Genomic DNA, 17,138 nt, shown 5'->3' with positions numbered 1-17,138 from the left:
CTCTTAATTCCTTTGCAATTCTGATTACTATATTAAAGTTTTCTTTTAACTTTTAGAAAACAAGTCTCTCTTGATGTCTTGGCCTGTCCTTGGATACACCTTTATCCCAGAATTACAATCATAAGTCAACATGCTAGCTTTACCTGAGTAGTAACTGATCATTTTCACCACAAAACTTTGCTCCTTATTGTACCCCATTGATAAAAATGCATCCACTCTGCTGTAAGATAAAAGGAGAGAGGTCACTCATTCATCACAACCAGCCTGACTGGGAGACTGGTCTTCGAACTGACTGGATTGGAGACTTCACACTGATACTCTCCAGCATCTTGCCTCCTAACAGAATCTATTCTGAGTTGGCACTTTGTCATGGACAGTGTCATCCTCTTTGTGAGCTGCAGACTCCGGTTATTGAAGATCCACCGGGTGGAGATACCAGTGTCAGCTGAGAGGCAGGTGAGAACTACAGAGCTTTGTACTATAACTTTGATATTGGTGACTCGGATAAAAGGCTGTGTTACAGGCTCTGTGAAGCAAAAAAAAAAAAAAAATGGCAATAGCCCTTCAGATATCTCAACCAGCCCCTCTGTAATCGACAGACACTTAATAAAACTTGCAGGGTGGAGACATGCAGACTATGACAACAGACAGATTTCTTGTGGTTTGGATCTCTCACCCATGACCTGTGTGACCCTGATTCAATCTGTGTTTCCTGGGACTCTGTTTCCCTTCACTAGCGCACACAGTACATGATCATTGTATCTCTGAGTCAAGTTTAGATATGAGCAATGGCCTGCCCTTGAGATAGGGAAGCTACTCCTGTCAGAAGCATCAGTTACCATTTACCTGCAGGAGACAGTTCCCTAGGTTAGATCCCTGAGGAAAAGCAGCTGCCTGAAATAACTTTCTCCTCTGTCCTTCCCCTTGGGGACCCTGACCCTCTTGAAGTATTCTAAGCACATCAGAAGCATTGGCTTACATCCTTGCACCTGTGTGCTGAAATTTATGAGTAGGAGAAGCCCAGATGACATGCATAACTACAGCTGCAGTGGCAATGCACAGCTGGTTTTACACTCTGTGGGTTTTGGACAGTCAGTAAAGACTTGTTCCCTGTCAGCTCCAGCAGGAAGTAAATTCTAACACTGGAAACAGCTCTCAGTGATCACCTGGAATTGAGCCTGGAACACGGGTCTGGAGTCAGAACTTCCAGAGTCCCTCACTGTGATAAAACCATAGTTTCCCAGATAGTTTATGCCTGACTCCCATAGTGTCTTGCTCAAGGCCATGTTCATGGTGAGAGCCTCAAGATTCTGAGGCTGACTGACATCCTTGGGTTGAGTTGCTCATGACACATCCTCCTCTGTAGGTGGAGTCGGGTGAAGGATTCTGGTCTCCATTACTATGTCTACCCGATGTGCATCCTGAACTAAGTGTTCAAACCCCAATGTGGAAACAAAATGTAAAGAGGACGCAGTCAGTCCACAATGGAGAATCCTGGGTATGTACAAGGAAATCAACCCCACCAGAACCAGAGGTCACAAAGAATGACTTACTGTATATGTGGAGATACACTTGTGTTTCTTGAGTTTCCAACTGTGTATTTAAGGTTCTTAGGGTATAGAATCCAGCGTCCTTCTGGGTGACATTGTGGAGTAGCAGAGATCCATTGGGATAAACAACCTCTCTACCACTGTGTGCAGGCCCCAGCAAGCTTCTGTTCGTGGTTATAACATTCTGTGCAATTTTGTGTCTGTTGACAGTAGTTGCCCCTCTGTACCAGACAAATGACCGGAGGTTCTCTGGGATATTACGAGCAACTAGGAGAATGTTTTTCCCTTCAACAGCGTTTGGTGGCATTGACTGGATAGTGAGCTGGGCAGTGGTAGGAGGAAGCCTGCAGTCTAAAAAGGGGAAGTACAAGGGAAGAGAGACAAATCAATACTGATGAAAAGAAGGGGTCTGGTTACTGAGAAGCTCAGTAATCACTCAGCTGAGGTGGATGAAAGTGATTGTCAAACTCAGAGGGGGGAAGTAAGCAAATGACCTCCATGACCTCTGTGCACCTGAATGCATCACTTCCTATGTGGAGAACTGTTTCCTCACATGTTTACACACTCACATGCCTGTTCACACTCAGAAAACATGGAGGTAGGATGCCTTACCTGACCTCATACTCTACGGGTTCCCAGTCTTCACCTTCTGACCCCTTACATCTCCTTCTTCTCTGGATGCAGTCAACCCCTGACTTCACTTAAAGATGGGCCTCCTGGTCTGTCTTCCAGTCCATTAGAGTTGCGCCCTTGTTAGGAAAACTAATGTGATTTTTTCTGGAAGGCCGAATGTCTGGTCAGGCTCAGATACATGTGGGCAGATGGAAGATCAAATGTACATGGATTCATGTCCAGATGTTTATGAAATGCTCATGTGTGGAGCTACTGAGACCAGTTACAACTCCAGCTTATATGAACTTGTACATGTGTGGGGAGTCAGTGTGTGGGTGTGAGCGGGTATGAGTGTGAGTGTTTGTGCAGGAGCAGGTGGATGCCATCCTGTGCGTTGGGATGGACACAGATATCAGCACCTACATGGAAGTCAGGGGACAAATTGAGGGAGCCTTTCCTGTCTTTCCCCCTTAGGAGATTCCAGTTAGTCTCTGAGCTCCCCTCCCCCACGTACTATCAGATTGTATTCTCCTCAACTGTGAGCAGCAGCCACTACCAGGGGCTGCATCCTTTGCAGAGAAATACACAGTGGGCCTTCATGGGGGTTGCTGCCTGCTCTGCCTTCCCTCTGTGAAGAACACCTTTGGTTCCAGCACTGCCCTCGATCCCTACAGCCTTCCTCCCTCTGAACTCAGCCTTCTAACAGGCAGGCACATATCCCAGGTTAATGCTGACATGCTGGCTGTTGTCGGGATGATTTCCAAGGCCATGCTCTGTCCCTTAAACACTTAGTCCTGCCTGGGGTCACAGTCAGATTCTCTATATAGTTTTCATTCCTCTATAACATGCAGTGAGCAACAAGGCTGATAGTCATCTCTGCGCCCTAAGACAAAAGCTTACCCCAGGACTTGTCTCTGCTCTGTTCTCCCAATGTGTCCTTTATGACACAGAATCCTAGCTGAGCACCTAGTCTCCCCTGTGTTCTCAATGCTCTGAAAAGTTGGCATTTACTCCCCACAGGAAGGTGACAGTGATGTCTTTGAGGGCTATAAAGGAACCATCTAAGTGATGCCTTGAAGAGCGGACAGACCCATTCTCAGCGGAGTCACTAGTCAAGGTACATTGTCATAAGACCCAGGAGGAGATTCATGAGGATGTGAAACAGGAGGTGACCTGAGTCCTGGAGAGAGAGCAGAGGCTCCATCATCCTAGGAAGGATTTCAGGGGGACCCTCCATCTTCCTGTGATGGCTGAGCTGTGCCTTGGATCTCTCAATGTCTGTGTGGGGATGCAGCTGACATCTATCTAGGTCTATCATGGGATGTGCCGGGAGGTAGAGGGTAATAACATAGGATCTTCTGGCAGAGAATCATGCTTAGAAACACAGGAAGCAACCGTAGGTCTAAGAAAGCTGTCGGTGCCCCCCAGATCCACAGGGACATGGATGGAATGTAGGCTACAATTAAGCTCATGGCTCCTGGAAATACTTTTTTTTTTTTTTTTTTTTTGGATTTTTCGAGACAGGGTTTCTCCGTAGCTTTTGGTTTCTGTCCTGGAACTAGCTCTTGTAGACCAGGCTGGCCTCGAACTCACAGATATCCGCCTGCCTCTGCCTCCCGAGTGCTGGGATTAAAGGCGTGCGCCACCACCGCCCGGCTTGGAAATACTTTTTGAGGTATTTATTGATTGTGTGTTCTTCTCTAGCCACCTAATGATTACTAGAGGAAATGCAGCGCTTGCCTGGGAGCTGTCCAGATCAGCACCCCCATTACTACTTTCCTGCTGTTACTCCCCTTGGGGACCCTCACCTTCCTGTGAGGTCTCATAATTCCATCATCCATCAAGACAGTTATTTAATGACTGGGCACCTGACCAGTTAGTCTCTCCTTGTGTTGTCTCTAAGGAAGATATCCAGGTGACCTAAGCTAACCTTAGCTCTCATGACAGTGCACTAGTTGGTTTCAAATACCAATAGAGCCTTGTTCCCTGTCAGCTCTAACAGGAAGTCCAAAAACTCCCCCAGTGTTATATGGAGTCTAGCCACAGGTAGAGATTTTCAGTCAGGGCTTCCTGGTGCTTTCTGTGAGGATCCCATGACTTCCTTAGCCAGGGCTTGCCTGACTCCCACAGAGTCTTTCTGGGGACATGTGCATACTGAGAGCTCCAAGTGTCTGTGCTAAGGCTGACATCCTAGGGCTGAGTTTACCCAGCACAGGACCTCCTCTTTGCAGATAAAGACAGGTGAGGGGTTCTGCTGAATTAAAATTTATCTACCCCATGCATGTCCTGCAGTAAAAGTCCAAACACAATGCAGTGGGGTAGAGAGGAGGCACAGCCCAATCCTGACAGTTCAGTGTATGAAGTAGGATAAGCCACAGCCAACAGCTGGGAGCCAAAAAAATTACTTACTGTACACATGGAATTGTATATGTGTGTTTTCAGTTTTGAAATCTCTGTTTAAAGTTTGTAATGTGTAGAATCCTGCATCTTTCTCCGTAACATCCTGTAGTAGAAGGGATCCATTGATATACACTATTTCTCTTCTGCTGTAGGCAGGCCCCCAGGTGATGGAATTCATGGCTCTTCTGTATTCTGCAATTTTAAAACTCTGGGTGCTGTAAAATGATTTGTACCAGGAAAAGGTTCGCAGATCTTTTGGCAGATTATGAACAAGGAGAAGAATGCTTTCCCCTTTAACAGGATTCTGTGGCACTGGCTCTATCATGAGTTGGACAGAAGTGAAAAGGTTGCAGCATGTAGAAAGGGATGCTGAAAGACAAAAGGGAAACAGTCAACACAAAGTTCATTGTGCTTGATGGAAAGGTAGCAACCTTCATCCTAAATAGGTAGATTCATCATTCAGCTGAAAGATGCATGGGTGGCTATTTCTAATCTTCCTGGTGGATGTCAACAACATTACCTGCATTCCACTAGTGCCCATGAATATGTCATTTCTTCTGCATGGACCTCTCTCCTGGAGTCTCTCCATAGCTGACCCTCCCCTCCCTCAGTCAAGCACTGCTCACACTCATGCACACTGAGTTTGAGATTATGCCCTCTCTGAACTTTTCCTCCACAAACCACACATCTTCATTCTACATATTTTACCTAAGTTTCCTTTGTGGTTTCAATCAATCCCTGACTTCACCTTCTAGATGCCCTTGCTGCTCGTCCCCAAAGTCCACAAGTCTAGGACTTGGTAAAGGCCAGGAGATGTTGGATATTCTTGCAAAGCTTATGTATTAAAAAAAAACTTAGATACTAAGATGAATGATTTTATGTTAATGTCACACAAGGTACAGGTGGTTTGAAAGGGGAGGACTCAATTGAAAATGCCACCACCGTATTGATCTGTGGGCAAGTCTATAGTACAATGTTTTAAAATGGTGACTGATGTGGGGGGTCCACCCCCTAAAAGCAGTTCTACTCTTGTCCTAAGTACTCCAGAGTGCTATAAAAGACCAGGCTGAGCAAGCAATGAAGAACAAACTAATAGGCATCACTCCTCCACTGTCTCTGCAACAGTCGCTAGATTTTATTTATGAAACTCAAGTTAGGAGAAAATAATTCCCTCAGTTTGACATAGACAGCCAAAAACCAGCAATGGAGCAACCCATTCAGCTCTGAGAGGCATGAATAGTCTAGCCCTGGCAAAATGTTCCCTATGATCACTAGTAGTTGAGGCTAGGATAGAGAAGTGTGGCCAAGGCTTCCTAGTACTCCCCTCTCTGTTAAGATGCCATGATTTCCTCAAGCAGCAATTGCCTGATGCCTACATGGTCTTTCTTACTGAAATGTGAGTTTAGATCCCCAAGACACTGGACATAATCTGATGTCTTAGACTGAGTTACTTTGTGTCCAGGGCTTTCTTGATACAGGGGGTGTCAGATGATAGAGTATGCTCTATTACTCTTTGTCTTCATCATGTGTGTCTGCCACTATGTGCTCAAATATCAACATAGGGACACTACGCACAGGAAAGGCAGTACTATGTGTCCAAACACCACATGGCACTGAATGATCACAAGAATCACTTACTGTCCAACCGTAGTTGCACATGGGCTACTCCAGCTTTCAGATCTGTGGTCAGAGTCCGTAGGGTGTTGATTCCGGTGTCATTTCTGGTGAAATTCTGGAGCTTCAGGGATCCATTGCTGTACATTGTCTCTCTACCACTGTGTGCAGGACCCAACACACTTGAATTCTTGCCTATTATGTGCCGAGCAACCTCGTGGTTCTTGAACACAGTCACTCCTTTGTACCAGAAAAGGGCTCGAAGATTCTCTGGGAGATTGTGAGCCACTAGAAGAACACTTTCCCCTTCAGCAACGCTGGGTGGAACTGATTCAATAGTGAGCTGGGAAGAGGTAAGATGAAGCCTACAATGGGAGGCTAGAAGGGAAGAAAGATCATTAATACTAGTTGGGGCCCTGCATCCTGAACAGGTATGTCCATTGCTCAGCCTAGATGTGTGTGTGTGTGTGTCTCCCTGTCCTACTGAGTGGAGGTCAGCACATGACCTCCATGCATTCAGTGTCCCCATACCTGTCATTTTCTCTGTATGGCATTATCTGCTCAGTTGTCAACATGGCCCTGGTTTGCTGCCTTCAAACTCCAGCTCACATTCGGTGTAGATTGGTGTTGGGGGATGACTTCCTGGCTTGTTTCCCTACAGACCTTGACACTTGACTCTCTGACTTTCTGTTATTTATGTTCTTTCCTCTTGTGGCTCCAATCAGCACCTGACTTCACATTCAAGCTTTATTTTATGGCCCATCTTGAAGTCCACTTGAAATAGGCTTTTGTTAAAACCAAGGCTAATCTCATTTATTGAAGGCATGCTACCTAGAAAAGGTTCTGACACCTGTGGAGAATTAATGAATGATTGAACATGAGAACAAACAACCAATATTCAAATTTCCAGCATGTCTAGGGTTTTATTTATGAAACTCTCAGCCTCTACCAAATCCTCAAAGTGAGTGGGCAGTCTTGCCTCTAGGAATTCTCAGCATGAATGCTCTGAGCTTCTGTCTCCTCCCACCTCATAGTCCTCTTCTGCCCAGCCATATCACTCCTATCTCCACCTCCCTAGTACTGGGATTAAAAGCAAGTGATCCCTAGTGCTGGGATCCAAGATACGAGTTCTGTTTCTCTCTGAGACTGGGTCAATCTAGTGTAGACCTTGAACCCACAGAGATCTGTCTGCCTCTGCCTCACGAATGCTAGTATTAAAGATGTTCACCATCACTACCTGGTCTCCTTGGCTAATTAGTGGCTTAGCTCCTCACTTTGATTTTCAGGCAAGCTTATTTGTTAAATCACAAACAAAATATCACCACATGGATACCCTAGTTTGATTTAATTTTTTACAACTATTTCTATTTTATGTTTGTGTGATACTCTGCCTGTATGTGTATCATGCATGCAGTTGTGAACACGTGTATTACTACATATATGTATATATAGCCAGGTTGTGCCACAGTACTTATACATGAAGCAAAGGGCAACTTTGAGGAGTAACAGGGTTCTCTTTTTTCATCACATGGAATGGAAGATTAAACTCAGGTTACTGGGCCTGACAGAATTTGTCTTCACTCATTGAAACACCTCACTGACCCACCCAGGTCAGATTCTTCTCTGTGTCACGCTATTATAGTTGGGAACATCTTTCTTCAGAATATAGTAACCAACACGATCACCACTGAGTAGAGAACAATCTGGTGTTCATCCCTACCTCTTACCATTTCTTGTTCACTGAGAACTTCCCGCTGCTGGCCCTCTTGTCCACCTCTGTGTCATCTCCACTGAGGACAAGAGTCTGAAGGAGAATCAAGGTGTCTTTTCATTGATTCTCCTTCAGACTCTTGTCCTCCTTGGAGGCTCCAGACAGGACCTGAGCTCCCCATTCCCACACACTGCAGTCAATTCTCTCTTCACTTATGAGACTAGCCCTTATCCATGGTGCCCTTTGGAGGGAGGAACAATGGGGCTCCATAGACTCTGGTTCATGTGCCATGCTCCAAGGACATAGAAGAGTTTCAGTTTCAGCACTGCTACTACACTCTGCAGTTTCAGAGTCAGCTCCTCTTCCCAGAGTCAACTCTGCTGTCCCAGACCCATGATGGACTGTGGATGGGTCCTTGTCCAAGGCACTGCTGCCTCCTCTCCTTGGCATTGCTTGGTGTTTCTCTACTCCAATCTCTTTCTTTATGTTTTAGTCCTCCAGACCAAACACAACCAGCCAGTAATCATCCCTGTGCCCCAAAGTCTAACAGCTCACCCTAAAGCTAACCTCAGCTATATCTCTGGCTTTGGCTCTGTAGCACCAAAGAGGGGGACTCTCTCCTTTTTTAATTAATTTATTTATTAAAAAATTCCACCTCCTCCCATCCTCCCATTTCTTATACATCCTTTTTGACATAGAAACTCTGCTGTGAACCCGGTTGTCCTCAAGTCCTCAGTGTTCTCAGGAGGTGGAATTTGCTCTCATCCAGAAGGTAGCAGATGTCCGTGAGGGCTGGAAAGGGACCATCTGAGTGATGTCAAAGGAAAGACACTCAGTGATTATCACCAGTGTCACTGTTCAAGGTCTGATCCGGACAGACATCCAGGAGCAGCTGTATCAGGAGATCCATGTCCTGTATGTGGAGGTCCCCTGTGTCCTGGAGAGATGTGATCTCACCCTTCTGTGGAGGATTTCAAGTGGAAACCAGTATTCCATCCTCTTTTGTTGACTTAGGTATAGTTCAGGTCTGCCTTGACATTCTAAGGGTGTTTCTATCCTTTGCTTGGTAACTCCTCTGTGGTCACTCTCTCTTTCCCTGTGGAAAATGCTAGAAGGAAGGAGGCTGAACGTGCTCCCCTAGCTTTGTACTGTTTTCAGACAAAGGAAGCACCAGTAGGTCAAAATGGCCTTGTGTGGGGGATCTCTGGGTCTTTTGGGAAAGAAATGGAAATCACACAAGTTTCTATCATCTTCTCCAGGAAACCAGCATCTCAGGGTTTGACTGTGAGATATTAGCAATAGGATGACTGTAACTCATGCCTGGGAGATGCCAAGATCATCAGATCCTGTTACTATTTGACTTCATGAGGGAATTCCCTGGGCTGGACCTGTGTCCTCTGTTCTTCATCTTGGGGACCTGAACTTCCTGTGAATTCTCAAAAGCCCATCAGAAGAGTTGGCTGATAACCTAGGCACCCATCCAGCTCTGCCCTCCATGTTGAGCCTCCAAAGGAGGTGCCCAGGTGAGCTAGCATGAATGCGGCTCTCAAATCAATGCACTAGTTGGTTTATGAACTATGGACAGCCAAAAACCATTGTTCCCTTTCATCTCCATAAGGAAGTAAGAGTCCAAACCCGGAAAAATACTCCCCAAGGTCACTTGTAATAAAGCCTGAGAGAGAGGTCTGGAACCAGGGCTTTCTGGTGCTCACCTCTCTCTGAGAATCCCAAGATAAGCCTGATGCCAACGGGGTCCTTCTCAGTACCATGTTCTTGGTGAGAACCCAAAGACAAGACTGAGTCTGATGCACTGACTTGCCCTTTCCCATCACACACACACACACACACACACACACACATACACCCTCCTCTCTGAGGGTGGAGTCAGGGCAGGAGCTGGATCTATAGCCGTTCGTCTCTAGCATGATTGTCCTGCACTAAATCTTCAAACACCAACATGGAGACACAGTACAGAGTGGAGGTATGCACAAGTCAGGCGAGAGAGTCAGTCCTGTGTGTCTAAACTCAACCCACTGAATGATCACAAGAATCACTTACTGTCCAACCGTAGTTGCACATGGGCTACTCCAGCTTTCAGATCTGTGGTCAGAGTTTGTAGAGTGTAGAATCCGGTGTCATTCCTGGTGAAATTCTGGAACAGCAGGGATCCATTGCTGTACACTGTCTCTCTACCACTGTGTGCAGGGCCCAGCACACTTGAATTCTTGCCTATTATGTGCCGAGCAACCTCGTGGTTCTTGAACACAGTCACTCCTTTGTACCAGAAAAGGGCTCGAAGATTCTCTGGGAGATTGTGAACCATTAGAAGAACACTTTCCCCTTCAGCAACGCTGGGTGGAACTGATTCAATAGTGAGCTGGGAAGATGTGGGGCGGCCACAGGTCAAAATGGAGGCTAGAAGGGAAGATAGAGATTGTTCAATAGTTGGACTTTTGTATTTGGCTAAGATAAGACCTGTATCCTAAGCAAGCTGTCCGTAGCTTATCCTTGGTGTGTGGGTGAGTGTCTTCCTGTCGTGTACTGACTTCTGTGTTTTCAATATTCCTGCACTTGTGTCGTTTCCTCTGTATGCCACTCTCTGCTCAGGTGTCAACAAGGCCCCGGCTCACTACCCTCAGACCCCTGCTCACATTCAGTGTAGACTGGTATTGGGAACATGTCTCCCTGACCTCTTTTCCATACAGACCTTGACACCTGACTCTCTGACTTCTGTTGTTTATGTTTTTTCTCTTGTGGTTCCAGTAAACACCTGACTTCACCTTCTAGTTTTCTTTACTTCCAGTCCACTAGCAATTGTGAGAGCCTGAATTTGTCTTATAATTTTTAAAGAAATGATGTCTAGAAAAACTCAGACACCTTTGGAGAATGAATGAAGTTGCAGGACCCTGTATGCCCATGGATTATTTAAGAAATTTATAAACTTTGGAATATAGAGTTGTATTTTTCCATTTGCTTTTATTTTTATGGCTCATTTATATTTGTGTGTGAGTTTGTGTATAAGGGCATGCCTCAAGGTGTGGGAGTAGGTGCAGTACACAGTACGTAGGTGGATATCGGAGGACTTGTGTTCATTAGTCTCAGTTTTACAGACAATGAAACAAATGCTTATGCCTACTGAGCCACATCCCTGATTAAAAACAGCTGAACTTTTTTCTTTGGAACACCAAGCTGAAAACATCAGTCTTCAGGATACTGTAGTCATACTGATTAAGTTTGAGTAAGAACAATCCCCCATCCCACTACTTTTTTATATTCATCAAGGATAAGAATAAGTTTCCTGTTGCTGACCCTCTGGACTTCCCTGGGTCTTCACTCATATGAGCTCCAAGACTCCGCGCATGACCTTGTCCTCCTTAAGAGACTCAAGACAGTCTTTGGAAGTCCTCTCCTCTCACACTGTGACCTTGTGGTCCCCTCACCAGTGAGCAAGAGTCCCTGAGAGTCAGTGACCCTTTGCAGAGAGATACAAAGCTACATCCCTAGTCTCGGTGACCTGGTCTGTCCTCCCCTTGTGACACATGAGTTCAGCTGCCCTTCCCTCATCTGAGCTAAGCCTCCTTCCAGACAGGAGCGTCTCCCTGAGTTCCATGGGCTGTGTGTGTTCTCTTTTCAAAACACTGCTCTGCCCCCTTACTCTCAGTGCTGTCCCATATCCCTCTCTACTTCTCTTTAGGTTCTGCTCCTCCAGACCACACAGTGATCAAAAGGGCTGATGAGCATCCCTGTGTCCTGAGAGAACAGCAGCTCCCCCTGGGGCTGCCCTCTGCTGTGTTCTGGTCCTGGGTCTGTCAGAACTAAGAGGGAGCCTCTGCACTCCCTGTGGACACAGAAACCCATCTGGGCACCCAGCCTGCCCTGAGTTCTTAATGCTCTGAAAAGATGGAATATCCTCTTAGCAGGAAGGTGGCAGGGACGTCTGTGAGGCTTCAAAGGGATTGGTGAGTAATGCATGGGGAAGGGGACAGATCCATCCTCATTGCAGTCATCACTCGGTCTTTCTCAGGGACACATTCCTGGTAAGAACCTCTAGAGTCAAAACAAAGGCTGATACCCTTGGCTGAATTACGCACCACACATCCACCTGTGTGCAAAGTGCGGTCAAATGAAGGATTCTCAGCTATTGCCATTATGCTCTGCCATGTATGTCCTGCACTAAATGCTCAAACTCCAACAGGGAGACACATGCAAAGGGGAGATATACACAGGTTGGATTTGACATTTCTGTGTGTGTCCAATGGAATGAGCCCCACCCAGCACACAGAGTTCACAAAGAATCACTTACTATATACGTGAAGGTACGTGGTTGTTTTTGATGAGACTCCTACTTGTCCATTTATGGTTCGAAAGGTGTAGAATCCTGTGTCCTTCTGGGTGACATTGTGGATCTGCAGGGATCCATTGCTGTACACTGTCTCTCTACCACTGTGTATGGGCCCTGTCACACTTAAACCCTTGGCCAGTGAATATAGTGCAATTCCAAGGCTCATATTCCTCACCCCTTTGTGCCAGACAAAGGCTAGAAGATTCTCTGGTAGATTATGAACACGTAGAAGAACGTTTTCTCCTTCAACCACTTGGGGCGGCACTAATTCGATGGTGACTTGGGCAGTGGTGGGCAGGTGCCAACAGGTTAAAAGGAAGGCTAGAAGGGAACAGAGAAAAGCCACCAATATTGAGCAGGGGTGACACTACTCACCTTAGGGATATGCCCAGCCTCCTTGATGGAGGTGAGCAACATGACCTCCATTCCCCCAGAGCCTATTATTTGCTCTCTGTGGAATTCTGTACTCAGGTTCAGCTGACCACCCTCCCCAGTGTCCCCATATCCCTCCTCACATAGTATATTTGGTGTGAGGAGCAGTGCCTCTCTGACTTCCCTAGAGAGTTCTCACTCTGAGATTTTTTTTCTCTGTTCCCTGTGTGCTCCAGTCAGCCCCTGACTTTATTTTCTGGGTGCTCAGAGATCAGGGTCACTTGAAGCAGGACTTTGTGAGGACAGAGATTAGTGTGACCTCTTTAGGTTTACTTCCTGGAAAATATTCAGGCAGCAGTGGAGAGAGGAAAGAAGGAAGAAGGGAAGGAAGAGGAGGAGGAAGGGAGGGAGGGAAGGAGGGAAAGGGAAGGAGAAATACATCTTCATGGGGTTATCTACATAGTTCCCCATGGTAGATCAAATTACAACTGTTATACTCAAGTGTGATTTTTTTATATTTGCTTATGTACTATAATATAAATATTTTATATTTGCTTATGTATGTCTCTGTGAAGGCATCTGCTTCAGTGTGTGCAAGTGTGAGTGTATGCCACAGCAGCTGCATAGACAAAAGTGTCTCAGTGTGCCCATGTGCAGGTGCACACAATAACATCTGTGTGAAGGGCAGAGAAGAACCTGCAGTAGCCTGTTCTCTCCATCTACCCTGTGGGAGCTGAGCACTGATTCGGGTTGTCATGTCTCCACACTGAGCCATCTCGCTGGCCCAAGCCTGTTTGATTCCTATTTAGAGAATCACACTTCAGAATATTATAGCCAATGTAACTGACTTTGAACAGGGAGTGCTTGAGGCTTCTCTCTTCCCCTCATCACCTCCCGTCTGCTGGGAGCTTCAGGCTGCTGAGCCTCTGTCCCTCACTGTACCTTCTGCTCTGTAACTGCAAACAGAAACCTCACATCTCCTGTAGGGTGTCTTTCATCTTTAGGAGACTCCAGGCTGCCTCTGAGTTCCCATCCCCCACACAGTCAGAGAGTGGGTACACTTACCTGTGAGCAGGAGCCCCTGCCAAGGGGTGCAGCCTTTGCAGGGAATCAGAGAGCATACCTCCATCTCTCTTCTCTCTGTGCTGTCCTCCCTCTGATGAGAAGAGCTTTATCTCCAATACAGCCGGTCCCCAGGCTCTGCTGTCCTTCCTCCTGAGACAAGCTACCTCCCAGGCTGGAGCACTTTCCAGAGTTCAATGGGCTCTGGGTGGTGGGGTCTCTGTCCCTTCCATTCGCAGTGCTGTTCTGAAACCCTCTCAGCTTTTCTCTCCTTATGTTTCACCTCAAAGCAACATACTGGACAACAAGGCTGATAAGCATCCCCACGCCCTCAGAGAACAACAGCTCATCCCAGGGCTGACAACTGCTATGGCCTGCCTTGGGTATGTCATCACCAAAGAAGGAGCCTCCATCCTGCTTATGCATCCTCGTGACACAGAGATTCAGTTGAGCACCTAGTCTGCCCTGCATCCTCAGTGCTCTGGGAAGGTGGCGTTTACTCCCAGCAGGAAGGGGACAGTCTCTGAGGGCTGCAAAAGGAGCAGCTGAGTGATGACTAGAGACGAAGATCAATCCTGCATCACTGATGTCACCAGTCAAATTCCTGATCCAGGAGAGAGCCCAGGAACCATTGTCTGAGGAGTTTTATGTGAACAGTGTTGGGACAGAAGTAACCTATGTGTCCTAGAAAGTACTGTGGGTTCTCTTTTTCTATGGAGTGTTTCAAGGCCAACCTTCAGCATTACATGTTGGCTGAGCTGCGTGTTAGATGATCCTAAGTCCTCCCTGATCTTCCTGGGTCACCTTTGCCCTTTGTCTAGGTGATTCCCTAGTGAAATCATCTATGAGAAATGAGGAGGGAGAGGACCTTCACAATCCCCATACAGAAAGGTGTTCTCAAACACGTAGGTAACAACAGGCTCTGGGTGGGGAGTTTTGGGTTAGTGGAGACAGGGATGAAAATGAGTCTCCTAGACAAGGTCATAACTCAGGGAAACAATTTCTGAGTTTGAGCGTGTGTTCTGATACTGCCCCCTGGGGGTCACCTGGAGAACTGCAATCTCATGCCTAGGGCTACACCAGGCAAGGTCAGCAAGTCATATGTGGCCTGCCTAATACCCTCAGCACAGGGGGGATGTGGGGCCTGTCATCCTGCTCACTGAGCTCTTCAGAACTCCTAATTCCATCTAGGGTAGGGTAGGCCTAGGCAAGGTTTCAGATCTTTCCTGGGAAGTCCTTGACTAAAGATGAAATATTGTGCACAGAGTCTAGGCATCCTCCACAGAAAAATTCAGAGGAAAGTCCTTGGAAATTTCTCTCAAGAGTCAAAAGACAGGACACCAGTGTGGGATGGCATATTTTTCTGCCCCATGACTGATGTCTAAATCCTTCCTTCTCCTTGCCCATCAGGAGCTGAAAGGTCTTTTCTTTAGTAGAAAGAACATTGATTCAAATGAATGTGTTCTCTGCTCTTCCATGTCATATGCTGTTCTGTTTCTTTCTCATGCTGTGATAAAGCAATAACAGTTAGAGTAAGGGTCCATTTTCTTTCTGATCTGGGCCATCGTGTAGCACTAAAGGAAGTCAAGGCAGAACACATGCTGCCTGTTTCTCCCTCTCTGGCCCATGCTTAACTAGAGAGCCAGCCAGAAAATGTCTTACAGGCAGATGCAGGAGGACTTTAGTGCTCAGAGATGGCGGTCTCCTGTGCTGTATGGGAGAAACATTTTTGCCATGTGTGAATTGAACTGCAGAGCTTGATGGTACAGACCTAGGACCTGGAGTCAGATGCCCAATTTCTCTCCTGGTCTTCACTGACCCATGGCCTCCAGGAACTGCAGAAAGCTTTGTTTCTCCAGCTGCACTGACCTCCGCTGCTCATCCTGAGCCAGTGCCTTCCAAGGCTTTGCTGTTCAAGGATGTCCTATAGATAGGATAGAATAACATTTCCCATAGAACTTCCCTGGTAAGCATCACAGCCTGTCCTTGGGACTCGATGTCTGTACAGAAATCTTACACGAGACCAGGAGCAGGCCTTATTTTCAGCTAACTACCCAGGCACGACCACAGCAAGGACCAATCTTTCCACGTGTTTGATGGTGACTGACATGAGACATGGGGTCCCCAAAGGCAAAATATGAGTCTCAGAATGATCTGGAAGTATGAAAGGTATGGGGTACAAGCGAGCTTCAAACAAAACCATTATTTGTCTTGGCCTATAATGCCCTGTCTCCCACAGGAGAGGACCATATAGTTATATTTCCTTATACACAGGTGGCTCTTTTCTTTCTTTAAATTTTTATGTGTATGTTATTTTGACTTCATGTATAACTGTGCACCACGAGTATGCCTGGGGCTCCCATAAGCCAGAACAGGGCATTGGATCCCCAGGAACTAGAACAACAGATGGTTATGAGCTGCTCTGTGTGTCCTTGGAACTAAACTTGGGTCCTCTACAAAAGCATCCAGTGTTCTGACCACTGAACCATCTCTGCAGCCCTCTCAGGTGGAAGTTGTCAGAGGCAGATCTGACTGGTAGAAGGTAGAGAGCAAGAACTTACAGGAACTCTAACTGGAGGGGACAGGTGTATTTGGCATATCTGGGTTATGGATATGGGACACTGACTTTCTAAATGAGAGCACTGTTAGTAATTCCCAGGATCTAAGGCCAATCTCTGGAAGGATTATTTCTCTAAAGAGCACAAAGAGCTATGTTGACAGACAGATGCTAAAACTGCTTGAAATTAGTGACTCCCTGAAAATAGAGAGCCCTGTGTTAGATGCAGGATCTACCAGAAGGGAAAAAACAAAGCCCTGTCTTCACCTTCCAGGAAGAATGAGAGTATCACACCAGAGAGAGCACATGATTCGCTGTCTAGTTCCTGGCCTGCAGAGCCCTGGAATTCTGAAGAAATTCTCCAGAGGCAGGTGACTTATTTCTACAGTCAAATCTAACTGTCCATTGGCTTTCACGTCCTGGACAATATGTCCCCTCAAGCTGTGAATGATCAAGATTAACACCTCTGAAAAATAGAGACTGAGAATTCCTCCAGGGTGGAGACAGTGGACACCTGGCTGCAGGCAGATAGCTTGAGATCTATGTCTGCCAAGCATGGACCCTGTGGGCCTCACATGGCCACCGTATTTGCTGTGCCTCGTTTTTCCAGGGATACCACACATCACAAATGAATGTTGCTATGCCTGTGAGGGCCCTGGCACTGCGACAGGACAGCTGTCCAGATCAGCAGCTTCTGTTACTATTTACCTGCAGGAGACAATTTGCTACACTGAATCCCTAGGACATGGAGTCCTTAGGAGCACCTGTGTCCTCTGTTCCTCCCCTTGGGGACCATGACATTCCTGTGAAGTCTCATAAGCCCGTCAGAACAATTGGCTAAGAGCCTGAGCACGTCTGCAGCTATTCTCTCCTTACTGAGACTCAGAAGGACATGCCCAGGTGACCTAGCCTAACTGA

The 17,138-nt window shown here is 46.6% G+C and overlaps 1 protein-coding gene across 2 annotated transcripts; it reads right to left on the bottom strand.

Moving 5' to 3' along the window:
• Positions 1-242: 242 nt before the first annotated feature.
• On the bottom strand, positions 243-13,730 carry LOC130869355 (carcinoembryonic antigen-related cell adhesion molecule 3-like). 2 transcript variants are annotated; one of them, XM_057761375.1, is made up of 7 exons: positions 13,667-13,730; positions 12,191-12,550; positions 9,942-10,302; positions 6,201-6,541; positions 4,572-4,931; positions 1,554-1,901; positions 243-526 (listed from the first exon to the last, which is right to left on the bottom strand). In XM_057761375.1, the coding sequence occupies exons 1-7, from the start codon at positions 13,728-13,730 to the stop codon at positions 243-245; spliced, it is 2,118 nt and encodes a 705-aa protein (XP_057617358.1). The 2 variants fall into 2 exon arrangements, with proteins under 2 accessions (XP_057617358.1, XP_057617359.1); XM_057761376.1 differs by lacking the exons at positions 1,554-1,901; positions 6,201-6,541 and having other exon boundaries at positions 9,946-10,302.
• Between the last annotated feature and the right edge of the window lie 3,408 nt (positions 13,731-17,138).

This window comes from Chionomys nivalis, chromosome 2, assembly GCF_950005125.1.
Source record: "Chionomys nivalis chromosome 2, mChiNiv1.1, whole genome shotgun sequence".
Classification (NCBI taxonomy): Eukaryota; Metazoa; Chordata; class Mammalia; order Rodentia; family Cricetidae; genus Chionomys; species Chionomys nivalis.
Note: the sequence above shows the minus strand (reverse complement) of the source record. Positions and strands in the feature narration are given on the sequence as shown.